The sequence below is a fragment of the Sciurus carolinensis genome, chromosome 3 (genome assembly GCF_902686445.1).
Source record: "Sciurus carolinensis chromosome 3, mSciCar1.2, whole genome shotgun sequence".
Taxonomy (NCBI): Eukaryota; Metazoa; Chordata; class Mammalia; order Rodentia; family Sciuridae; genus Sciurus; species Sciurus carolinensis.
Window position 1 is genome coordinate 164,102,528 of NC_062215.1, and position 24,988 is coordinate 164,127,515.

General features: G+C 50.1%; 2 protein-coding genes across 2 annotated transcripts in view; one reads left to right on the forward strand and one right to left on the reverse strand.

Annotated features, from left to right (window-relative positions):
* Positions 1-740: 740 nt before the first annotated feature.
* Vil1 (villin 1) lies at positions 741-20,176 on the forward strand. Its single transcript, XM_047543893.1, has 19 exons — positions 741-815; positions 1,173-1,247; positions 2,479-2,675; positions 3,876-3,984; positions 4,102-4,212; positions 5,417-5,619; positions 5,720-5,798; positions 6,127-6,225; positions 6,866-7,019; positions 7,634-7,734; positions 7,820-7,957; positions 8,421-8,579; positions 9,475-9,654; positions 10,163-10,308; positions 10,989-11,133; positions 11,587-11,775; positions 13,118-13,186; positions 14,243-14,383; positions 19,203-20,176. Exons 1-19 carry the CDS (start codon positions 741-743, stop codon positions 19,314-19,316), a joined length of 2,484 nt encoding a protein of 827 aa, XP_047399849.1. The 3' UTR covers positions 19,317-20,176.
* The window catches only part of Usp37 (ubiquitin specific peptidase 37), an 87,460-nt gene continuing 82,632 nt past the window's right edge, over positions 20,161-24,988 (reverse strand). Inside the window, 1 exon segment of the mRNA XM_047543065.1 lies at positions 20,161-24,983. Coding sequence (XP_047399021.1) covers positions 24,896-24,983 — 88 coding nt within the window. The 3' untranslated portion in view covers positions 20,161-24,895.

A 24,988-nucleotide genomic window follows, 5' to 3' on the forward strand; every position in this document is an offset into this window, starting at 1 on the left:
CCCTTTTAAGCCTTTATATTTTATTTTTATTTATTTATATTTTTTGCAGTACTTGCATGCTAGGAAAGCACTCTACCACTGAGCCACATCCCCACATACTTTTTCTTTTTTCTTTTATTTGAGACAGGTTCTCACTAAGTTGCCCAGACTGGCTTCAAATTTTTGCTTCTTCAGCCTCAGTCTCCACAGTAGCTAAGATCACAGGCTTGTACCATCAGACCTGGCTGAGCCTTTATTCTTTTCTTTTCCATTTTTTAGAAACTTTTTTTTTTTAAACAAACACAGCTTTGATAAAACATTTCCAAAGAGAGAAATTGTCTAGGGGCTAGGGTTGTGGGGTAGAGCACTTGCCTAGCACGTGTGAGGCAATGGGTTCGATTCTCAGCACCACATATCAATAAATAAATAAAATAAAGGTCCATTGACAACTATATATATATAAAAAAGAAAAGAAATTGTCTAGATAAAGAAGGGCCTCGGGTGCCTGACTGGGGGGTGGGGCTGTTCAGCAGGTGACAGGGAGGCAGGCAGGCGTTTGAGTGAGGCAAGATCAGAGCAGGGCGGAAAGCGGCCGGCTGGGCCCGAGAGGGGAGCCAGTTCTTTTCTCCCCCAGGCCCTGAGCCTGCAGCTCCAGGCGCGGCTGGTCCCCCGCTGGGCTGGGCTGGGAGGCAGGCCCTGATACCCAGGCATTGCCTCCCTCGGCCCTGACTCCCGCCACCTTCTCCCCAGGCTCCCTGACCATGACCAACCTGAGTGCCCAAGTCAAAGGCTCCCTCAACATCACCACTCCGGGGGTGCAGATATGGAGGATCGAGGTGAGCTCCTGCAGGCCTGGGCTTGCCTTGGCTCTGCTGGTCACACCCCATGGGGCTGTCTGGAGCACCTGTTGCCACCTGCTGCCAGCTCCACCTGCCCTTCAGGCCTCATCCTCACCCCCTGCTCCTCATCGGCTGCTCCCTTCTCCTTCCTTTTCTCCATTTCCTCCTCACCTGCCTGTCAGCCTTCTTCTCCACTTCCGGTCCTCACTGTCTCTTGCCTCCCTTCTCCCCTCTCCTTTTCCCCTCCTTTTGTTCCAGGGCCCTAGTCTTTTCTGCTGTGGCTCCCTCCTCCTCCTCCCTGGCCTCAGGGTTCATGGTGGTCAGGCCACCTCTCTGACCCTGTTCTCTCTGTAGGCCATGCAGATGGTGCCCGTGCCTTCCAGCACCTATGGGAGCTTCTTTGATGGTGACTGCTACGTGGTCCTGGCTGTGAGTGGTTTGGGTGGGGTGGGGGGTGCACTGAGCAGAGAGCAAAGCCCACCATGTGTTAGGGAGGAGCCTGGGGCGGTGGGCAGGGCGGGCCCGGCTTTAACCCAGGTGGTGTTTCTAGGAGTCCCCAGGTACCCAGCCCGTGGTAGCTCCGCAGGGACAGAGACACAGGTAGAAGGCTCTCCCTGCCTGTGAGCTGCCAAACTCCCAGCTGAGGCCACTTCTTGAATTCAGTCTTGAGGACCTTCTGGGGGGTGTAGGGTCCCCGCTGTGCGAGTCCACGTTTCCAGCACTGTAGTCCTCAGCTCATGGCCTTCTGGATTTTCACCACAGCCTGGTACCATCTGAACTGCTAAGGCATTTATATTCTTTCTGTTGACTCATTTTTAAATTTTAAATACATTTGTTTAAAAATTCAACTCAATCATTGATGTAAATGGTAAGCAGTGTCATGTGTCACAATAGAAAGTACCTATAAAGTATTCACATAATAATGTCATATGTAGTCATCCTCCTCCTCTACAGAGTATTCTTAGATTCAACCAAGCACATGAAGAATATTTGGAAAAATAATTGCATCTCTACTGAATATGTACAAACCTTTTTCTTGTCATTATTTCCTAAACGATACAGCATAACAACTATTTATAGAGCAGTCACTCTGCGTTAGGACTTTTGTTTGTTTGAGGCACTGGGAATGGAACCCTGGACCCCAGGTCTGCCGGGCAAGGGCTCTACCACCGAGCCACGGCTCCGGCCCGCATCGGGGATTCTAAGCAATCTAGAGATGAGTTGAGTTATGGGGGGTGGGATGTGTTTGGATTAGGTACAGATACTATGCCGTTTGGTATCCACAGGAGTCCTAGATCCCCTATGGACAGTGAGGGACACCTGTAATATGTTTGTTTGTGCACCAGATCACCTCAAGGACTTCTGGTGGTCCATCTACATCACTTTGGGACTGCTGTGTCACTTTGGGATGCTGCTGTAGTTCACACGAACTATTTCTAAGATGAGGGAGCTAAGCCCAGAGAAGGGAAGCCGCCTGCCCCATCTCAGTCTGTGGTGGAGCTGGGCCGAGACTCAGGGTCCCTGATCACCAGCCAGTTCACCTCCCCTGTGCCAAACTCACCTGTGGTCCAGGCCCCAAGTGTGGGAGACCATGCAGAGCTGGAGGTGGGACTGCGGGGAGCCCAGGGCCTCGGATACACTGAACACTCCATTTCCCCAGATCCACAAGACAGGCAGTAGCCTGTCCTACGACATCCACTACTGGATTGGCAAGGACTCCTCCCAGGATGAGCAGGGGGCAGCTGCCATCTACACGACGCAGATGGACGACTTCCTGAAGGGCCGGGCTGTCCAGCATCGCGAGGTCCAGGGCAACGAGAGCGAGGCCTTCCGCGGCTACTTCAAGCAGGGCCTTGTGTAGGGAGGGGAGCGCTGTGTGAGGGAGGGGGACGAGCCCAGGCTCGGAGGTGGGGATGGGAGATGGGAGCTAAGCTGAAGAGGCAGCAGTACGGAGACCTGTGGTGACAAGAGGACCCTGGGAGGTGGCAGGTGACCCGGCTCTGGAAGGGAGCCTGAGACTGGGGGGGGGGGGCAGGAGCCAAGGGACAGCTCACATGAGCTTCTTTTGCTTTGGGTGGGGTGTATCAGGGATTGAACTCAGAGGCCCTGGACCACTGAGCCATATCCCCAGCCCTATTCTGTATTTTTTTAGAGACAGGGTCTCATTGAGTTGTTTAGTGCCTCACCATGACTGAGGCTGGCTTTGAACCTGCTATCCTCCTGCCTCAGCCTCTGGGATTACAGAGCTTCACATGAGCTTTTGCTGATTTTCTTTTCCACCTTTCCACTCCCCCACCCTTATTTCTGCTGCTCCTCCTGGGCTCGTTCCCTCTGAGTGTGCCTCGGGCTACCCGTGGGGGCCGTTCTGAAATCCCTGACTCCACTGAAGCTCCATCCATGGCTCCTGTCTGGTGTCCTGGAGAGCTCAGAACCTCGGAAGCCCACAGTGCATCACATCAAGTCCCCTTCTGCTCCTGGCTAATGGGCAGATGGCTGCTCCCCTTCCCTAAGCAAGCCTTTCACCTCAGGTCTGATGTTCTGGCCACACGCTCTGGAGCCCAGCTGCTATGGAAGAGGCTGGAGCGCTCCTGAGCCACCGTCCCCTCTCCTTTTGTCTTGCTGTCCTCTCTGCTCTACAGCAGCAATCCTCTCCTTTGGGCATTTGACCAGTACTTCTCCTTCCCCTTCAATCCCTGTCCTCAGTGTCCTGGCTTTATTATTCATTTCTCCTACCATTCCCATGACTACAACCCTGGCTTGCACCCCTCTGCAGGGCAGGGGTGAGAGTAGGGTGAGTGGGCACCTGGGGCGCAGACTTTAAGGGGCTCTCACTTCAGAGTCATGTGCAAAAGCACCTCAAAGAGCCGACCTCGCACTTCAGGACGCTGATATCAAGGGCTTCCTTAGAGTTTGCACCCCTAGTGCCTCAACCACTCCACTTAATTCCCGCAGGGTCCCTAGATGGCCCTGGTGGCAGCCAGTAGCCCAGAACCTGGGAGGACAGTGCTTGGCTCGCCTTCCAGCCCCACCCCTTCAGGTTGGCTCTCCTTTTCTCAGGATTCGGAAAGGGGGTGTGGCTTCTGGCATGAAGCACGTGGAGACCAACTCCTACGATGTCCAGCGGCTGCTGCATGTCAAGGGCAAGAGGAACGTGGTGGCCGGAGAGGTAGGCAGGCCCTGCTGGGGCACTGGCCAGGGACTGAGGAGCACTGCTGGGCAGGGAGGGGTGGCCAAGGGATGATGCTGACGGATGGGCTCTGAGTGGCGTCTGTGGCTCCCCCAGGTGGAGATGTCTTGGAAGAGTTTCAACCGAGGGGATGTTTTCCTCCTGGACCTTGGTAAGCTTATCATCCAGTGGAACGGGCCAGAGAGTAACCGCATGGAGAGACTCAGGGTAAGCCTGCCTGCCCCCACCTGCTCCTGCAGACCCAGCACAGGCTCTGCCCCCATGAAAACCTGTAGACCTCTGCCACATCCTGGCTGACCCAATGTCCCCAGGCCTCTCTCCACTACTGGGGACTGGAAGGCGGTGAAGGTGAACCTGGGTCTCCACGTGCACGGGGGAGGCATGTTGGAGTTGGCCTGTGTGTACTCGTGGTGAACGCCCTAAGGTGGGATGAGTTCCCACAGTCTGGCATACCTTCTGCCAAGTCCCACTCTGGCCTCCAGCAGCAGGCTGTCCAGTGGCGGAGACAGACAGGAAGGGAATAACCAAGAGCTTCCTGGCAGAGCATGGTGCTGGGTACAGGGAGGCTTCTGGGACACAGTGGGGTGAAAAGGCCCTAGAGCAGGAGGGAGGGGGCTTGTGGAGCGCACCAGTGAAGCAGGGGCTCGGAGAACAGGTGGCAGGTCCCACAGAAAGGCTGTAGGGCGGGAAGGCTGTTCAGGGCAGCCAGCTGTTGAAGGTCATCCGACTTCTGAGTAGAGATGGGGCCAGCAAGAGGCCAAGGTCAGCAGGGAGATCCTGTGGCCCTCAGGTGTGACAGAGGCAGGTGGAATCTGCTGGATGAGGGGTGGAGGGAGGGAGGAGTGAGCCGACTCTAAGCAGTGTGCTGGGAGAACGGTGGGAGGGGCGGAGTCCTGTGTCCTGAGATGGGAAGATCTCAGGGGAGAAGACAGGGGTCAGTGTCGGGCATCTTACAGTGGAACTATCTTCTGGGAAGTTGGATAAATGAGATAAGAGCAGAGATCTAGGCTGGAGAAAGAAGCAAGGGCAGCAGACCCTGGGACAGGAGAGATGGCTGGGGCGGGAGTGCCACGTGTGCAGCCATGTGTTCCTTGTGAATCTGCAAGCATGCTTTGGTACAAAGAGACCGTCCAGTACTCTGCTGTTCGGGGCTCAGCTCTTGAGCAAAAGTAAAATCACAAATTTCAAACCATGTCCAAACCAAAGGCCCACCAAGTACACCCTGAGCATTCCGTTGCTGACCAGGAAACCTGCTTTTCCACCGCTTCTCACCTGGCTTCCTCCAAGTGCCTTAAAAGCCTGGCCCCAGCCCCAGTGGCTGCTGTAGGACTGGGGCTCTCCTGTGGCTTTGGGTGGCAGATGCTGCCTTGTCTCCTGAGAGCCTTCATGGGTCCCTGGGGCCTCCCTGCAGGGCATGACGCTGGCCAAGGAGATCCGAGACCAGGAGCGGGGCGGGCGCAGCTACGTGGGCGTGGTGGACGGGGAGAACGAGGCGGCCACCCCGCAGCTGATGGAGGTGATGAACTACGTGCTGGGCCAGCGCCGGGAGCTGAAGGCCGCTGTGCCCGACTCGGTGGTGGAGCCGGCACTCAAGGCAGCCCTCAAGCTGTACCAGTGAGTACCCGGCTGGGACCTTCCTGGGTGCTGGGGACTGCCGGAGGGCAGAGCCCTGGCTGAGGGCCTGGCCCTGTCTGCGTTCTGCTTCATTCCACAGTGTGTCTGACTCAGAGGGAAAACTGGTGGTTAGGGAAGTCGCCACTCGGCCACTGACACAGGACCTGCTAAACCACGAGGTGAGAGAGCCTGGCACGCTCTCCCCATGCAGGACAAGCTCCCGGCTCCAGGCAGGCGCAGGGGAAGCCAGCCCGGCCCAGCCTCGGGCACCAGCATGGAGGCTCTCCTTGGATCTTTTTTTTTTTTGGTACTGGGGATTGAATCCAGGTGCACTTCACACTGAGCTACAGCCCCATCCCTTTTTATTTATTTATTTTTGTGTTTTGAGACTGTCTTGCTAAGTTGCTGAGGCTGGCCTTGAACCTGAGATCCTCCTGCCTTAGTGGCTGGGATTGCTGGAGGGCACCACCAGGCCTGGCTCACTGGTCTTTTCTCTCCCCACTGTAGGACTGTTACATCCTGGACCAGGGGGGCCTGAAGATCTACGTGTGGAAGGGGAAGGGGGCCAATGCAGAGGAGAAGAAGGGCGCCATGAATCAGGCCCTGGTAGGGATGGTGACAGGGTGACAGGGTAGAAGCAGCAGCAGGGAGGGCAGGTGGGCTCAGACCAGGGGACCAGCCATCCTAGCTGTGGCAGCTGAGGAGCATTCTGAAGGCATCTTGGGGCTTCTCTGCAGGCCAGGGAGCCAGCCACCAGGCACCCCTGCCGCCTCCCCAGGGTGTGGGCTGTCGCTGTCCAGCATGGTTTAGAGAAGGGAGGGGAATTGGTGTCTGACCTTCCTACAAAGGGGGATTGGGTCAGTGTGGGACCAGGGCCAAGTCAGAGTTTGGGGTGAATGAGGGTGGGTTTGCAGTAGGGGACTGGGCATTAAGGTTACATTTAAGGTGGGGTTGAGCTAGCGTCAGATGTGGCCTTGAGGTTAGCATCAGAATTATGTTTGGGGTCAGTATTAGACTCAGAGTGAGGCTTAGGCCAGTGTTAGGTTTGAGGTGGTGTCAAGTTAGACCTTGAAGTTGAGGTTGGAGTAGGGTTAGGTTTGGGGTCAGCATGGGGCTTGGGGTTTTGTTCAGGTTTGGGACCTGGGGCAGGTTTGATGGCGGAGCTTGTTGGGGTGCGAGCCAGGCTCTGGCTTGCCTTGGGGCGGGGGCCGGGAGACGTGTAGTGTCTAGCCCCTTGTCCCCTCAGAACTTCATCAAGGCCAAGCAGTACCCACCGAGCACTCAGGTGGAGGTGCAGAACGACGGGGCTGAGTCGGCCGTCTTCCAGCAACTCTTCCAGAAGTGGACGCTGCCCAACCGGACCTCAGGCCTGGGCAAAACCTACACCGTGGGCTCCGTGGGTGAGTGCTAGCGGGACCAGGAGCTGGGCCAGGGAGCAACTTGGCCTGTCCCCTCTCCTCCTGTCCCCTCTTCCCTGCACACTTTTGTCCTGGCTCTGGACTCCCTACTCCCTGCACTGGGATGCATGAAGAGGTGTCACCATCAGGAAGTTAAAAATGACCTGCCTTTCATTTGGAATGGGGTTGGGCCTCCTTGGGATCCAAACAGTATCTCACCAGACAGCGTTTGCCTAGTCCTGGGGGAGACAAAACCTCTGTCACCATGGAGTTCTCCAGGGAGATGGGAGAGAAGGTCAATACTTCAACTCTAGTACTGCAAGGGCCAGCAAAGGGTGGATCACTGAAGATGAAACCTTGCTCTTGTTCCTTTCTTGTCCCTGGTTGGCTTCCCTGGGAGGCACTGATGAAGCAGGTGTCTTGGGGCATGGAGATGTGATTCTGTATTTCCTGCTCTTTTCTACCTGTGTGTCCTTGGGTAAGCTACTGAATGTCTCTAGCCTCAGTCTCTTCATCTATAAAATGGGTCTAAGAACTGTAGTCCCCACTCAGGACTCTTGGGAGGACCTGGGGGATCTTGGCTGGTGACAGTTGGTGTTCTGGTTCCCCCCCTCCAGCCAAAGTGGAGCAGGTGAAGTTCGATGCCATGTCCATGCATGTGCAGCCTCAGGTGGCCGCCCAGCAGAAGATGGTGGACGACGGGAGTGGGGAGGTGCAGGTGTGCGAGGGTGGAGACCCGTGCTGGGTGGCGGAGGGGAGGTGGAACTCGGTCTGGACCTCAAGCTGCCCGGTACTGGCCCCAGGTGTGGCGCATTGAAAACCTAGAGCTGGTGCCTGTGGATTCCAAGTGGTTAGGCCACTTCTATGGTGGCGACTGCTACCTCCTGCTCTACACCTACCTCATCGGCGAGAAGGAGCACTACCTGCTCTACATCTGGCAGGTAGACCCCACCCCAACCCACCCAGAGCACAGCCGGCTCGGCCCCTCCCCCCTGCCCTGCTGTCCCTGGTGACGGGGTACTGACTCCCTCCAGAGGCAGCCCCTTCCTCTGGGGGCAGCAGTGGCTGTGAGACCCCTCGGGGTGCCCCCATTCACAACCTTTTCTTCTTGGTTCTCCTAATCTCCCTCCCTGGGGTTTGCATCCAGATGTGAGGTAGAAATGCCCGGTCTGGGGGTGAGTGGGGTGGTCTTTCCCTGAGGAAAGAGTCATCAGGAGAGCAGGGTTGGGCTGGGCTGGGATCGCATTGGGTTTGGGGCTGGAGTGAGTCTGGATCTGGGTCGGGTTGGTTCTCGGCTGTGTCCTGGCTGAGGTCTTCGGGAGACAGTGGGTGGGCCCAGTCAGCGCTGGGGATGGGGTTTCTGAGGCTGACCCCACACCACCCAGCCTCCCTGCTCATCCCCAGGGCAGCCAGGCCAGCCAGGATGAAATCGCAGCCTCAGCCTATCAAGCTGTCATCCTGGACCAGAAGTATAATGACGAGCCCGTCCAGATCCGGGTCCCAATGGGCAAGGAGCCTCCTCACCTCATGTCTATTTTCAAGGGACGCATGGTGGTGTACCAGGTGTGGCTGCTGAACTGAGGCGGGTGGGCATCCAGGAGATGGGAAAGTGGACGTGGAGTGTGGGTGAAGCCCATTCCTCGTAGTGCAGGACCATTTGGGGTTCTGTCACCTACACAAAACTCCTAATAGAAACAACCACTTGGTGACTCTAGAAATATCCGTACCAAGCCCTTGCCTGTGCAGTCTGCCCTCCACACCCAGCTCCTTGAATCTCCCACCTGAAAAACGTTTTATGACTGGATTTGCCTAAACGAGGCACCGGTCCAAACAGCATTGGTGTCTTCCATCATAGCAAACTAGACATTTCACGCAGCTTTAGCAGTAATCTGTTTATTGAGCATCTTCTAAGTACACAGTTCTTTGCAATTCACCAAGGGAGGAGAGGAGTGGCAGGCTAATACAGTTTACCATCTATTTGGAAGAGGACAGTGACGTGGTTGTGTCTGAGCAGTGAACTCACAGCCGAAGCCCCTTATTGTTAAATGGGTGAAATAAAGTTTAAGTTCCAAGTGGATCTGGGAATGCGGTCATGCGGGACTAGGTATGGAGTTCCTGGTGGGAAGAGGATTTTGAGGAAGTCTTGATGTTTGGGGCAGAATGGAAGAGCTTAGCAATGCAGGGGACACTGCAAGGTCCAAGGCCCAGGGGAAGGGCTCCTCAGGGGACCGTAAGAAGTTGGCCCAGTTCCACCCCAGCATTTGGAGAGACCCAGTGAGCCTGCAGGAGTCAGTGGCTTCAGCTGAGTGTTAGTCTATGAAAAATGCAGAGCTGCTGAAAAATTTTGAGCAAAGTCGCTTTGGAAGCATCCATCTCCAGAGGATGCCCCTGGATTCCCCCATCGTCTTCCTCTCTGAGTTGCTCCTGTCCCTCTCCCTGGCTTCTCCCACCCTTACAGGGAGGCACCTCCCGGGCCAACAACATGGAGCCTGTACCCTCCACAAGGTTGTTCCAGGTCCGGGGAACCAGTGCCAACAACACCAAGGCCTTTGAGGTCCCAGCCCGGGCCACCTCCCTCAACTCCAATGACGTATTCATCCTCAAGACCCCATCCTGTTGCTACCTGTGGTGTGGAAAGGTATACATGGGGCCTAGTGGCCTCCCATCCCCAGGTGGGCCCTTGGAGTCCCTCAGTCTCAAAGCAGAGGCCCCAGGTCAAGGTAGGACCCCTGGGTCCAGATCCCACTTGCTGGGTCTCCAGCTGCCTCGGTAGTCCCATCTCTCCACTCGCAGCTTGCAGCCATGTCCAACGGCTCTTGGATTCTCTGCCTCTGCACTGGTCAGTCCTTGTTCTGCTTGTCTCTGGTGTCCCATCTGTCCCAGCATTGGTCTGCGCCTACGCCTCGGAGTCTTTCACTACTCTGTGCTTCTCCCTTTGTCTCAGTAGTGAGGACTCACAGCCTCTTGGAGTCCCTCTTCTACCCTCTGCCCCCTCTGCTGTTCTTTGGAGTGTCCAGGATGGGGGAGAGATGGAAGACCGTACCTGCCTGGGCTGCGTACACAGGGTCCTGGCCCAGAGCTCTAGGCAGGGAACGTGGAAGGTGGTGAGGTTTCCCACAGCACAACCTGTCCCCTCTCTTTCCCAGGGCTGTAGTGGGGACGAACGGGAGATGGCCAAGATGGTTGCTGACACCATTTCCCGGACAGAGAAGCAAGTGGTGGTGGAAGGGCAGGAACCAGCTAACTTCTGGATGGCCTTGGGTGGGAAGGCCCCCTATGCCAATACCAAGAGGTAACTGCTGGGTCCTCTGCTCCCAGCATCTCCACCCCATCCAGAGACGGCACAGAGTGGACCAAGGACTCTGTGTGCCAGGCTCCCAGGGCTACAGGATGAGGAAGGGGGCAGCCATGGGCTTGAGCCTCTGGGGCACAGAGCTGTGCCCATGTGCTCACCATGGGATGTCCAGAGCCTGAATGGAGTGTTCCCCTGGCAACAGGAGCTCACAGTCATCAAAGGCAGCTCAAAGACAGGGCAAGGCTAAATGTTTGCTCCTCACAAAGAGTCAGAGCCCAGCTCCTGCCCTTAGGTGCTGACATAGTAGACCCAGGCAGCTGAGGAATACCAGCCATAAGCCTCTTACAAATGGCCTTTCTAAAAAATATCCATGACTCACTACCACCCAGTTCAAAAGCAAAAGAGCATGTACTGCCCAAGCAGCAGGAGAGATGAGGAAGATAACGGGAAGAACTTCCTACCAGGGCTGTGGAACAGCCAGTGGAGAGCTTGTCTGGGAAAGCATAGGAATTTCTCTCTTGGAGCACTCAGGATGAGAGGGGACTTTTGTCAATCATAAGATGGGACATTTGATGAGGAGATGACCTTCCATGTCAGAGTCCCTCAGAGCTCTGTGTCCTCAGTTTCCTTCCCCCACACCTTCCTTCTGCCGATGCCATGTTCCCTCCCTCCTGCAGACTTCAGGAGGAAACTCTGGCCATGGCCCCCCGGCTCTTTGAATGCTCCAACCAGACTGGGCGCTTCCTGGCCACGGAGATCCCTGACTTCAATCAGGATGACTTGGAAGAGGATGACGTGTTCCTGCTGGATGTCTGGGACCAGGTAGGACCAAGGGTCTGGGGGCTGTCCTCCCATCCTCTTCAATCCCCAGGGCCAAGAAGCCCCCGTGACTTCAGGGGTAGGAGGCATCGCTGTTTGGGGGCCCCCTGTTCTTTCTCGCTGAGAATGGCATTTTGAGCGCCAGGATCTGAAGAGAGGAAGGGGAACGGATGTGCCCCGAGGGGTTGCTGGCAGGATGGAGCCTTCTGTTCCCTGGCCTGTTTCTTGGGACAGCAGGTGTGCTTGGAGACTCCGGCTCGGGAGGCTGGAGTCGCACATGCAGAGCATCCACGTAGGGCCTGTGCAAAATGAAAGCCAGCTGGGGCCACCCAAGGTCACTTCACTGGGCAGTGCAGGGTCGGGGTTCTGCTGTTGGACATCTCAATGACCCCAGGCAGAGCCCCATTAGCTGGGGAGGACAGGAAGGACTGACGGAGCTGCCGGGATGCTCCGCAGGTCTTCTTCTGGATTGGGAAGCATGCCAATGAGGAGGAGAAGAAGGCTGCGGCTGTCACTGCGCAAGAATACCTCAAGACCCACCCCAGTGGTCGTGACCCCGAGACCCCCATCATTGTGGTGAAGCAGGGACACGAGCCCCCCACCTTCACAGGCTGGTTCCTGGCTTGGGATCCCTTCAAGTGGAGTGTGAGTGGCCCCTGCCCCGGTTCTTGCAGCTGAGCACAGTCCTCTAGGAGGTTCTTCACAGCACGCCCCACGCGCGCAGACTCCACAGGCCTTTCTCTTCCTTCGGGGCGTGTGACCTGCTAAACCGGGCTCAGAATAAAAAGCCAGTCTTCAAGAAGGCCATGAAGCCCGCCTGGTGAGGGAGAGGGAAGGAAGTCTGTCAAAAGCCAAGGCTAGGACTCAGGAGGCTGTGGCAGGAGGACTGCAAGTTCAAGGTCAGCCTCAGCAACTCAGGGAGACACGGTCTCAAAAGAAAAAATGAAAAGGGCTGGGGATGTAGCTCAGTGGTAGAGCAGCCCTGGGTTCAATCCCTAGTTCCACAGGTGGTTGGGGGCAGAAACCAGTGAAGATTTTTTGGCGGAAGGAAGAAGGCCCAGGTAGAGAGGCCTGGCCTGATGACTCTTGTGGGCTAACAGTGCAACAGGTGAATTTTGGGACGTGTAATTTCCTCAGATCTGGAGTGTGTGTGTGTGTGTGTGTGTGTGTGTGTGTGTGTACACATATTTTTTAAACCAGTAGCCAATGGGCTATTTAGTCTCGAGAGCTCAAGGCAGCAAGTCCCAGTGCCAGGCCTTCTCGGACACACCTTAGTGCCCACGTCAGCGGCCCCGACAGCCCTCCGCTCATCCCCAGTCTGGGCAGGCTTCTCTCCCAACCTCACTCATTCCCTCATCCATTCAGCATGACTCTGGGGAGCTCCTATGTGCCAGGCCAAGAGCCTGGCCTGAGGCACTGCCTGGGGAGCCAGGTCCCTGTGCTGCCCTCGCTCCTCTGTTCAGAGCTCCCCAGGGCCTGCACGGTGTGGGTGGTTCTTGGCTGCCTGAGGGTGGTTATGTTCCTCTCCATCCCTGCATCAGGCTGAGCAGGGACAGAGTAACAGCCTTGATAGCCTCCTTCTGATCTGTCGGCACCTCAGTTCCGTCCTCACCATTTTTTTTGGGGGGGGGGGTACTAGAACTTGAACCTGGGGCGTAAACACTCAGCCACATCCCCAGCACTTTTTTTTTTTTTTTCAATTTGAGGTAGGGTCTCCCTGAGTTGCTTAGGGCCTTGCTTTTACTGAGGCTGACTTTGAACCCATGATCCTCCTGCCTCAGCCTCCTGAGCCACTGGGATTACAGGCGTGCGGGACCCATCCTCACCATTTAACCTCTTTTTCGGGTACCTCCTCCAGCCTCAGTCTGAGCTTCCTCTTTCCCTTCTCACCACCAGGCCCCAGACCACTTTCAACTTTGGAAGGAAAATGGCCTTTTGTCTCCTCTGCTGAGATCTGGGTCTGAACGGTTGTTTATTTTATATGCAGAACACCAAATCCTATGAGGACATGAAGGCGGAGCTTGGGAGCTCTGGAGACTGGAGCCAGATTGCTGCGGTGAGTATGGAGAAGGCGGCTGGCCCTGAGTGGCTAGCTGGCAGCTGGAGCCGTGGGTGCTGAGAACTTGCCAGACAGGAGTGTCAATACCCCATTCTCCCCTTCCCCTTTCCTCTCCTTCCCGTGGAAGTTCTTGCTGTTTAACTCCAATGCCTCTGGTGTTTTGTTTCTCCCTTTCCTAGTGAAATGGTTTTCAATTTTTATCATGCATAGGAGTCTGGGTGATGGGGTGGGTAGCATACCAAAATAGAATTCAAAGCCTCACTCCCAAGTAGTAGTATGCATGGACACTGGGGTGGCACCCTGGAATCTATATGTTTTAGGTAAAGGACCCAGAGGCATTTGATGTAATTAGCTCATGGGTGGCACGTGGAGAAATAATGACATCAGTGGACACCGTTATCCCTGGGATCATGTCTCCAAGCAGAATAAGTGCATGTCCTTCATCTCTAAAGAGAAATGTATTATCTATAGGATTGGGATATGGGAATAGGAAGTCAAAGCCTTTCCTCTGAGAAGTTCACAGGCCCACAAGGAAATAAGACAGAGCTAACTCTGCAGAAATACAAAGAACCCACGAGCGATTTCACAAGCACATTGTGGTCATTGACAAATGGCACTAATGGCTCCTTTACCCATAGGCTGGGAACACTGTAGCACTCAACAAACCCTTCTTGGTGGACTGACATGCAGATTAGAAAGGATAGCTGGGCCAAGGCTAAGAGAATTTATGGATGACAATTTCTCAACAGATAAGAGAAAGGGTCTTAAATGTCTAGGGTTGATCTCAAACTCTGGGGGAAAGCCATGGAGAAGTTAGTAAGTCATTGAACCAAAGAGTCATCTAATACCAACTGACTTTGTGAGATACAGACCACTAAGCTCTCAGCTCCTGGGTCCAATCTGTATGTTGTATTCCTGTGTGTGTGCTGGGATGGGGTGGATCATAGAAAGTTTCTTGACGGTGGTGCCCTAGAGTCAATGCTGACTTCAGGGAGGAAGGCAGCCTGGGAGGGGGCCGCAAGCCAGCTAAAGAAACCAATGTCCCTTCTCTAGGAGATCACAAGCCCCAAACTGGACATGTTCAATGCCAACACCAGCCTCAGTTCTGGACCTTTGCCCATCTTTCCCCTGGAGCAGCTGGTGAACAAGCCTGTGGAGGAGCTTCCAGAGGGTGTGGACCCCAGCAGGAAGGAGGTGGGTCTGGGTCTCCCACAGGGACCAAGAACATACGGCTCTTCTATTTGCTGGACAGCTTAATTGACCCTACATTGGGTTCTGCAGGGGACTGGGTTCTGGGGATGCCCTAGTGACAAGGCAGACCTGGTTCTACCCCCCTGCCAGCTTACATCCCGGGGGGACAGAGATCAGAGAAGCCTGATCACACCACTCATTTCAGTGAATAAGTCCAGGTGCCAGCCAGAGCGTTAGGAAAAGGAGCTTGGTTTACTCAGAGGTTTCCTTCCAAAAGGCAGACAGGAATGAATTACCGAGGCAAAGCAAGTTTTTCCTAGAGAAGGAATGCAAGTGTGAAGCCCAGAGGCAGGAGTCAGCACGGAGTTGGGGAGGAACAGCTGGCTGAATTCAAGTTCCTTCCAACCCACATCAAGGGCTGTACTGTCCATCCTGAAAGCAGAGGGGTCATCGTGGTCGAAGCAGTGGCAGTCGGACTTAAGAGTTTGGAAAGATCACTCTAGCTGCTCAGTGAGCACACTAGGAGGTGGTGGAAGCACCAGAAGGGGATGTGTTAGCAGATGCATAGAGAGCTGCTCCTAAGAGGAGGTGGGAGCCTAGAGGAGGTGAAAAAGATGCTCAGAGAAGTCTTTAGGAGGAAATGACTGATCAGGAGTGTCACACAGAAAACCCTGGCAGGAAGCATGGTTCACATGAGGGGAGAGTAGAGCTGGAAGAACTTGTCAAAGTCGTATTTCTCAGATCATTCCCACTTCATGAGACCCACAATGGACTGGAAATCTTGCTCAGGTGTTTTGAGAGGAGATGAAATATGCTGTCAGAAGCTATCCAAAAGTCTTGCAAATGAATCAAGGTATCTTCAGAAGACAGATGCTCAGTTTCTCCCAGAACATCAAAGCTGATGAGGGGTGTGTGTATTGTTCCAGAGTGATATTCCTGCTGTCTACCTAGAGGACAGGCATGTGTTCCCTTCTGAATCCTCCCACCTGTGAGGTGGCTGGAAAGCTAGGAGGCCTTCGTGCCCTCCCTGGAGGATTGAGATGTTCCCAGTATCAGTGACAAGCTTAGTGCAGCCCCTGTATGTAGAAAGTACTCCACAAGTGAAAGTTGTATTAACACTGCCTGTTTTATATCTAAGAAAGCTAAGATCCAGAGAAAGGAAGTGACAAGCCTAAGGTTAACTAGAACGTTGCAAAGCCAGAGCAAAAACCGGGACTTCTGGGTGCCCCAGTTACTATCATGTGAGGATGCATAAAAGAAGTACTTCCAGAGGGAAGGGCAGCCAATGTCAGGGAACAGAGGATGACAGGAGGCTGGAATGGGTTCCTGATGTTGAATGGAGCAGGCAGAATTAAGACAATCAACATAGGACTGGGGATACAGCTCAGTTGGCAGAGTGCTTGCCTCACATGCACAAGGCCCCAGGTTCAATCCCCAGCATGACAAAAGAAAAAAAAGTCCGCATGGCAGAGGCAAAGAGGACTCTGATTTTTTAATTTAAAAATTAGTTGTCCAGCAGGGTATAAATCCAGCAACTTGGGAGGATGAGGCAGGAGGATCCCAGGTTTGAGGAGACTATGGGCAACCTAGTGAGACATTGTCTCACAAAAAAAGGGCGACGAGTGGGGAGGGATGTTTGTGGTGTGGCTCAGTAGTAGAGTGTTCCTAGGTTCAATAATAAAATCAGGAGTCTGTAGCTGGTTTGTTTTTTCCAATACTGGGAGTTGAACCCAGGCACTCTACCACCAAGCTACATCTCCACCCCCTTTTATTTCAGTGAGACAGGGTCTTGCTAAATCGCCCAGGTTGGCCTCAAATTTGCAATCCCCAAGTAGCTGGCATTACAGATGTGCATTGCTGTGCCGAGTTGTTGATTTTTTTTCTAAAATCATGGAAGTACACACACACACACACACACACACATATTTTTTTTGTACTAGGAATTGAAACCAAGGGAACTTAACCACTGAGCCACATCCTTAGCCCTTCTTTGCATTTTATTTAGAGACAGGGTTTAAGTTGCTGAGGCTGGCTTTGAACTTGCCATCCTCCTGAGCTGCTGGGATTACAGGTGTGCACCACTGTGCTCGGCTATTTTTTATTTTGAGATGGGTCTCACCAAGTTACTTAGGGCCTCGCTGAGTTGCTGAGGCTGACTTCGAACTCACGATCCTCTTATCTCAGCCTCCCAGATTGCTGGGATTACAGGCATGTGCCACCCTGGCAGCGTACATTCTTGTAGAACTGAGAGTTCAATGCCACGTGGGGAAGTAGGAGAAGTTTTCAGGTCTCTCTTCCTGCTCCAAACACAAGTGAGCCAGTGACAAGAGGGGTGGCAGGTCTGGCTGCAGGCAATAGCAAGAAGGTAATCTAAGTGTTGACTCTGACGAGTAACCTTAGGGAGGCGGATGTGGGCGTGGGTGAGGCTGGCAATCAGCTGGCAGGCCTGCAGAGTTCAAGAGCATGGAAAGATATAAGTCCATTGGGATGGGCAATCCCTGCTATCAGGGGCAAGGGGAGGTTAGAGTCCAGCAGTCTTGACAGAGCTGAGGAGCCAGCCTGGCTGGGCCAGAGAGGGCATAGTGGAGCCATTTGTAGAGACGGCTAGGAGGAACCTGAGGTTCGGCAGCTCTTTCCCACCCACCAATACCCAAAATGCTCATACACTCTATCTTGCAAAGCAAAGTGCTCCACTGCCTTGTCTGGGGATGGGAGGCAAGTCTAATGATAGGTTAGAGAACTGAGTGTCTGATGCACCTGCTCTTGAAATCTGTCTGCAGGTGTTCACCAAGAAGTTGGGCAATGCAGGGCTCTCTGGGGGTCAGTAAAATGTCTCTCAAGGCAACTCCAATGTTGCAGAGTAGCCTGAGATGTAAAGGAGACCCACTATGCTCATCCCTGCCCTGTTCAACTCTCCGTGCCTAGTGGGGCATGAATGAAGGCTGAAAGATACTGTTTTATAGCAAGTTTATAACTTAAATTGTGCCCAGAGGGCAGTTGGCTACCTTACATAATATCACAACAGTATCATCTTAGAGCTGGGACCAAAGGTCCTTTTAGTCAACTCCTGGCTGAAGATACCCAAGGCCCAGACAGGTAGTGACTCCCAGTCTACAGTCAAAAAGCAAAATTGTGCTATCTAGTCTTCTGGATCATTCACAGGATGACAGGAGCTGGTATAATATTTTGCTTTCTAGTTTTCAAAATAGGTAGGTAAAATTTGGCTCTGAATTTGTTCTTTGGCTTTCCTGGCTTCTCCTCTTAGAATCCTTTCTCCATTCTACTTTCTGCGGCCACCCTCCCAGCCTCTCTAAGCAAAACCCATTCCTACAAAATATTCTGGCTACTACATTGAGCGTGGAATATAAGACTGATGAGATTTAATGTGTTGCCTTTTAGCCAGGAACAAAACTGAAGGCCAGGAAGGATGAGGCTGTCTGTAATGGTAAAATTCCGGTCAACTGCAAACACTGTGGTACACTTGCAGGTCAAGGATGACAAAGTGACCCTCACAGTATACCTGAAACCACTCCCGGCAGGAGTCAAAGTGGCACAGTGAAGGTGAACTGGTTGACCTTGATTTTCTGGAGTGTTAGCTTGAGCACCTGAAAACAGGAACACAGTCACCCCTCAGTATCTGCAGGGAATTTGTTTCAGGATTCCTCATGATATCAAACTCCAGGGATGCTCAAGTCCCATATAAAATGGCATCATATTTGCATATAACCTGCATACATCCACCTGCATACTTCAAAGTATAAATAGCAAACTACATAAAATACCTAAGACAATGTAAATATTATGTAAACAGTTGTTACACTGTATTGTTTAAAGAACAAGAAAAGTCTATACACAATCCTTTTTTTGGGGGGGGCGGGGCAGGTACCGGGGATTGAACCCAGGGCCTCATACAGCCTAGGCCAACACTCTACTGATGAACTAGGTTAGCCTGGACCTGTGATCCTCCTGCCTCAGCCTTCCAAGTAGCTTGGATAGTCATATGCCACCATACCTAGCTAAACACACAATTTCATCCTCCCATCCCAAACACTTTTAATCCTTGGTTGGTTGAATCCGTGCACGCAACACAGGGCTGACTATATTTAAATCTGTCTCAGTGTCTTTGTAAGTGCCATATGTACTATGTAGGACAGTTGCTTCTTCTGTCCATTAGGATCAGAACAGGTCCTACTTCCTGTAGAGCTGATCTGCTACCTTGGTTTCAAGCAAGATAGGCCCAGAAGACCCTTCCTGAGAAAAACGGGATCTTATGGTAGCAACAGACTTTCACATAGCCATACTGAGGCAGATGCCCATCTAGGGCTCATTAGTTTATTTTGTGGGCCAGGTTGGTTTCATTGTTTGATAGGTGCAGGCAGATGAACCAAACAACTAGATAAAGTTGTTTTTTTGTTTTTTTTTTTTTTCCCCTTCAAAGTCCTTTTCTATGCAATATTTTCATATTCATAAAAGTCAGGGAAAATTGTTTTTTAATAAAATTTCTCCCATTTTATAGAGAGGAAAACTAAGATCTGGAAAGAACTTTAAAAAACCTTAAGTTAAATGTCCTAATACTTATTTTCAGGCTAATGTGAATTTGACCCTCTCAGAAAGATAAGGAGCTCAATTACTGTGTTACCATTCTTTCATGTTGTAAGTTCAGGGATCCTCTGAACCCCCGAATGCCACCCTACTGCTCCACAGGCTCTCATGACATTGCATGCTTTTGTTCTTCATTTGATTCATATGCCACACCTATATGACTCATCTGAGCAAACCCTGGAAGACTATGACCTTTGCCTTCTGGCCCCTCCTCTCCTAGGAACACCTGTCGATTGAAGATTTCACTAAGGCCTTGGGGATGACGCCAGCTGCCTTCTCTGCCCTGCCTCGATGGAAGCAGCAAAACCTCAAGAAAGAAAAAGGACTATTTTGAGAAGCCAGAGTAGTTGCTGAAAACAGCACACTACCCTGCTTGTGAGGCTTCCTTTGTCATTAATACTGGTTTTAGTCCTATGCCAATGGAAACTGCCATATGAGCAGCAGTGTGTGGCAATGTCACTTTTGTTTTGTAACCTATTCATTCCTTTAGAAAGATGCCACCTCCCCAAGGAGCCTGTGATTTGACAAAGGTGGTCAGACTATTTCTATCTCAGGGCATTTACCACTTTTAATCTTGTTCTAGAACTTTCCTTCCACAGAGGAGCAGCCAAACACTCCATGAAACATGGGAATTCTTGTGGCACTGCCACAGGTGTTTCTCTAGCATGACTCACTTTTATCTGTAGCAGGTAGGCCGAAGCTTCTTGCAGTTTTACCTCTTTCCCACAGCAGTGACTTCTTTTCACATACTGTCCTCACTGCCTCACTCAGGCTGTAAGTTAAAGGCACTTGCTTCTATTAAGGAGAGTCGAATGGCCTAGGAGAGTGCCCTCTTGCGGGTTTCACAACACTGACTGGCACCCAGTGAGAGCAGCACACACTGGGTCTAGAAAAGAAATGCAAATGATATTTCACCATCTGCTGGTACTCTAATAAAGCAAAGGAAAGGCTTGGTTAAGCCAGTTCTATGAACTGTTAGCCAGAAGCCTCTGCAGAGCTTCTGAGGTTCCTTGGATGAAAAGCACAGGAATTCAGTGGTGACTATGGCCAAGCATTGCATTACTGCATGAAGTCCAAGTCGGAAAGCCAACAGAAGATGATTTCCCACAACTTCAAATTAGTTATTAAAAGTATCTGCAAAAAATGTGCCCTTTTTAGAAATAACAGTCAAACCAACAGAAGGTTAATAAAGGCTTTAATTTCACACACAAAAAAAACTCTATGTATAATTTAAAAAGAAAACAAAAACAAGGAAAAACCGTAAAGGATACAGAGGAACAGTTCTGCTAAAACACAGATAAAGTGCTGCTCCATACAAAACAACATGAGAATCAGAATCAAGTCACTCAGAACACAATGAAAAAACCCACCTCACAAATAATGTGGCCAAAGCTGCCAGCAAACCTGGGAGAGGCTCAATTAGGCAAAGTATAGGAACCTCACTTCTGTTTTCCTCTCCCTAAGCATAAAGAGTGTGTTTGTTTGCTTTTTGCGGTGCTAGGGATTGATCCCACAGCCTGTGCATGCGATGCAAGCAAGTTACCAACTGAGCCATATCCCCAGGCCTCCCTAAGCATAAAGAAACACCTACAATAGGCCAAGGAAGGTGGGGAGGGACAGAAACACTCAGAAGGAGGGAAACCTGCAGTGAGAGTTGTGCACACCCACAGGCGCGCTCCTGTTTTGCCCACTGTTTTCGAAATAGACTAGTTCAGTTGACTGCTCTTCTTCATTCTGGCATTTGACCTACAAACTTGCATCCTGAGCCAGACCCCCATTTCCTCTCTGCTGATGCCAGTGGACATAACTATACTTCAAACCTCTGTACTTTAAGAAAAGTCCAATGTCGCTAAAATCAAATGCTTATTCATACTGGCACACTTTGATTGACCTCAGACACATAGCACATGTGCAAAGGAAACAACTTACTAATTGTGTATAAACATAACAAAAGTGACTGCCTGAAGCCCAGTAATCAAAGCATGCCGTAAGGGAGTCAATGATTGGGGTGACACACAGCAAAGTAATTGTCACAAAACTCTCAAGGCCTAACAAACTATAGTTTCCCAATAAAATACACATATTTTTCAGATGTTAATAAGACATACCAAGAGAGGCAAAATTACAAGTTTTAAGTAATACATTAGAAATATGTTAGAGGGCAGAAATATTTTTGTTTGGGTACACACTCGCTAGAGTGTTACTTGGTATAAAGCAAGATGAGAAGGAAAGAACACATCCGTTTAATGGGACGCTTTTTATGACTTGCATCTGGTGCTAGGTTGCTGATTTTTCTAAAAATCTCCCTACATATTCAGATCCACATCTCCTTGAGACTGAGCTGTTTCCCTGATTTAAAGCAGAAATCCACCTCAGGGGGCCAAGTAAATCAAAGGGGGAAAAAAAAAGGTTGGCTAACTAAGCATCCACTGCAGTCATTTCAGAGGATAGAGGAGGAGGAAAACATTTTCTTTCATATCCTCTTTTCAGCAGAACACAAATGAGTTTCCAAACTACCTTTTTTCTCTTTAATTTAGGGGTCTTCAGATGAATTTCATTATATGACTCTCTCTGTAGCCGCATGTGTGTGGTTACATAACAGTAACTGCAGTATGAAAGGATAAATTCATAGATCATGTTGCAGAGGTTTTAAAATCTTAAAGCTTTTCTTTCAGAAGAATTTTACACTTGATCAAGAAGAAAATAATGTGTAGTTTAATATTTGCATCTGGAGTTAATTGTTCTGTAAGTATCACTGCACACTTCTTAAAATGTAAACACATTTACATTTATCATATTTGCTACTAAGCTATTTAAGTTAGGCCTGGATTTAACAAACCATAGCAAGTAAACAAACAGTTTTTGGAATCAAAATATAAATAGAAGACCAACTCATGAATTTGCTTCTTTTTCTACTTCACTGAGGCAAAATTTATGAGTGTGTACAAACATATAAATAGATCCCTACGAAACAAGAGTCTACCTTCTCAAAATCTAAATTATAATCTAGGCTACTAAATGGGTAACAGCATTTAGTCACATGCAACTTTCTGGTTCTCCATAATATAAGGGGATAAAAGTTTAAATTTTTATTTACTTTTCCCTTCCAAAAATTTCAACTAAGATCAAAAGGTTATGTCCAGAACTAACTACTATCAAATTCCAATTCAATGTCATTTAAAGTAATGTAACCACACATTTGGCATTTTCAATAGGAAGGTTAATTAGTTATTGTGCAGACTGCCTGGAACTGTCCCTATCTAATTTGTCCCTTCCTGGCCCCAACATGCTAACTGCCCCTTCCCTTGACTCAGTTTAAACTGATAACACTGTGCAAAAAGTAATATATTATCTATTTATAATTTTAAAATATATACAGCCAGTTCAAAAACAAAACAAAAACTGACAACTACCACCCCCCACCCAACATAGTGGAGCTCAAGTCTCCATTTGTAGTCAAATGAACAAGTTAAAGGAGTGAAGGGAGAGGGGAAGGCTGACATGGCCACAACCCCAGAAAGAGTGTAAAATCCAAGTCCCAAATTTGCAAGTATGAGCAGCGAGAGAACTCATGTACTCTAATATCCTATTTTCAACTAACAAGTCCTGCCCAAGACATGAAGCTCAAACCAAATCAGGATTCTGTGCTAAGCACACTTCTAAACCATAAACACATGCAAGGCGTGAAAGCAATTCAAATAGGGCTGCTGGTGAAGCAATCTAGGCTCATGGCATTACTTCCATTTTCCTCTGTGTCTTAACACAGACCTCATTTCAAATCATTCCCAATCATTTTAACAGTTCAAAGCCCTCATATGCAGAGACAGGGAAGAGATAACCACCTAAAGAATTTGATCACTTCATTCACTTATAAGAAAACAATCTTCAGTCAGAACAAAATGAGGCTCTTGGTAGACGTGAAACAAAATCTGAAAAGCGAGTTTTTAAAACAAATATTCTCCTGTGCTCTAATCTCCTGCATATCATACCACTACCATTTGGGAACATTCACACCAATATTGTGTGTTGGTAGATGGCAGGAGGGAAAGCATTTATCAGTAGTTAAGCAAAAGTGCTGAGGCCATTTACAATTCAAAGATCAAAACTTTTACAATATGTGACTATGTCAGAACACCCAAGTTTTAAGAGGAGGGTTGGAGTTTGCCAAAGGCAATCTTCCAGAAAAGAGACAAGTTGTGTTTTCTGTGGTGACAGATCTTGACATATTTTCTCCCCCTGATAACCTGATGTGGTTTTCTCCCGAAGAACTGAAGGGTATTCCCTTCAGTTATAATAAAAGCAAGAAAAAAACAGGAAAGAAAATAACAAGAAGGTTTCATTTTGCAATTCTTGACTGTGCAATCCTAATGACACCTGGGCTTGCAGAATTACACCCTCAAACTCATTCTTTATTAATAAGCTGCTTAACCAAGCTGGTTTTGTTGGTTAAGTTACTAATATAGCACTTGATACTGTCTCCCCATTACCCTCAGAGCACCTAAAAAGATATATTGTGCACTTTTGTCATTTGTTAGTTCTTGAGATTACCTAAATCAGTCACATTTTAATTCTCACCCTGTTTTAAGGGCAAAGCCAGACAGCAAATGATAAGATGCTCCAGCTTTGCCTCACAGCCCCCATACTTCATTTCACATTTGCAGCAGGGCTTTTAGTTTTAGTGGTCCAGAGTCTAAGCTGTAACATAGCAGCACATCTCCTGCCCTCTCTGTCTGGGTAGCAGAGATGCTTGTGTTTTTCCTTCTCCCTAAGCATTTCCGCTGGGGAGTCTAAGTTGGAGCAATATTATCTTTCCACCTTTTAGTTTTGATTACAACCCTTTAGGGTCATTCTGCTCCGTGGAAGAATGATACAGAAGAAAATAAATATTCTTGTTTCATCATCACAACAATATAGGTGAATATGATGAACAAATTGTACGAAGGAATCTCTCTAGAGCAAATGTGACACGTACAATGAATACCAAATGTCAGACCATAACACATTCTAAAGCACCAACAATCTATTTCTTGGGAGCTGCACATAAACAGCAAAGGCAGGGCATATTCGTAGAATTTAAAGAATGAAAAAGCTCCTCAAGTCAGGTGACAGAAATGTCTCCTGCGAGAATAAACTGTCATTAGTGTAACATGGAGAGCTGGCTTTCCAGTGAACTTTACTCATAAAAAACACACATGAAAGGTCACAGACTTGAGTGAAGCTACTCAAGGAACATAAAAGCTAAAAGCCACTGATTGTGTATCTTCACACATTTCTCAGGTGAATAGGCTGACACATTTCTTTCTCTCCAGACTGCTGTGCTATTAATTTTGAGCAGGTATATTCTCTGGTGGCTCATCCTTTTTTTTTGTTTGTTTCTTTTCTTTTTTGGTACTGGGGATTGAACCCAGGGGTGTCCTTCCACTGAGCTATATGCACAGCCCTTTTTATTTTGAGACGGGGTCTCACTAAGTTGCCCAGGCTGGCTTTGGACATGCGATCCTCCTGACTCAGCCTCCCAAGTTGCTGGGATTACAGGTGTGGCCACTGTGTCCAGCTTCATCCTAACTCTTTAAGGCTCCATTCATTCTGTGTGCACGTGTGTGTGTATATATATATTTATGTATACATTTATACATACACACATATTTACAACATGTATTCCTAAGACAAAAGGAAGTGCCACTCTTGTGGGAGAAAAAGAGGAATCAGCTACAGATGAGAACAAGGTTTCCATAAAATAGTCAGCATGGAGCGTTCTGCGGCTAACTACAATTTTGTCTTTTGGTTTGGCCCTGAGCTATTTGTTGCTCCCACATCAAGTAGAATTCCAAATTCTCCTCAGGCAGAGAAAAGGTGTGGAGGGTCACTGTGAGGCAAAATGCAGTGCACACTGCCAACCTAGGAGTCTGCTCCTCACGAGGCCTGACGGGCAGTCTTCCCTGCTTCCATGCCAAGTGCCTGAGAGTTCTTTTCTGTTTCCAGCAGCTCATCAAAGATCTCCCTTAA

Coding starts and splice junctions, on each gene's coding strand:
- Vil1 (XM_047543893.1), top strand. CDS start 741: ATGACCAACCTGAGTGCCCAAGTCAAAGGCTCCCTCAACATCACCACT. Junction 816..1,172: donor TGCAGATATGGAGGATCGAG/GTGAGCTCCTGC, acceptor TTCTCTCTGTAG/GCCATGCAGATGGTGCCCGT. Junction 5,799..6,126: donor AGGACCTGCTAAACCACGAG/GTGAGAGAGCCT, acceptor TCCCCACTGTAG/GACTGTTACATCCTGGACCA.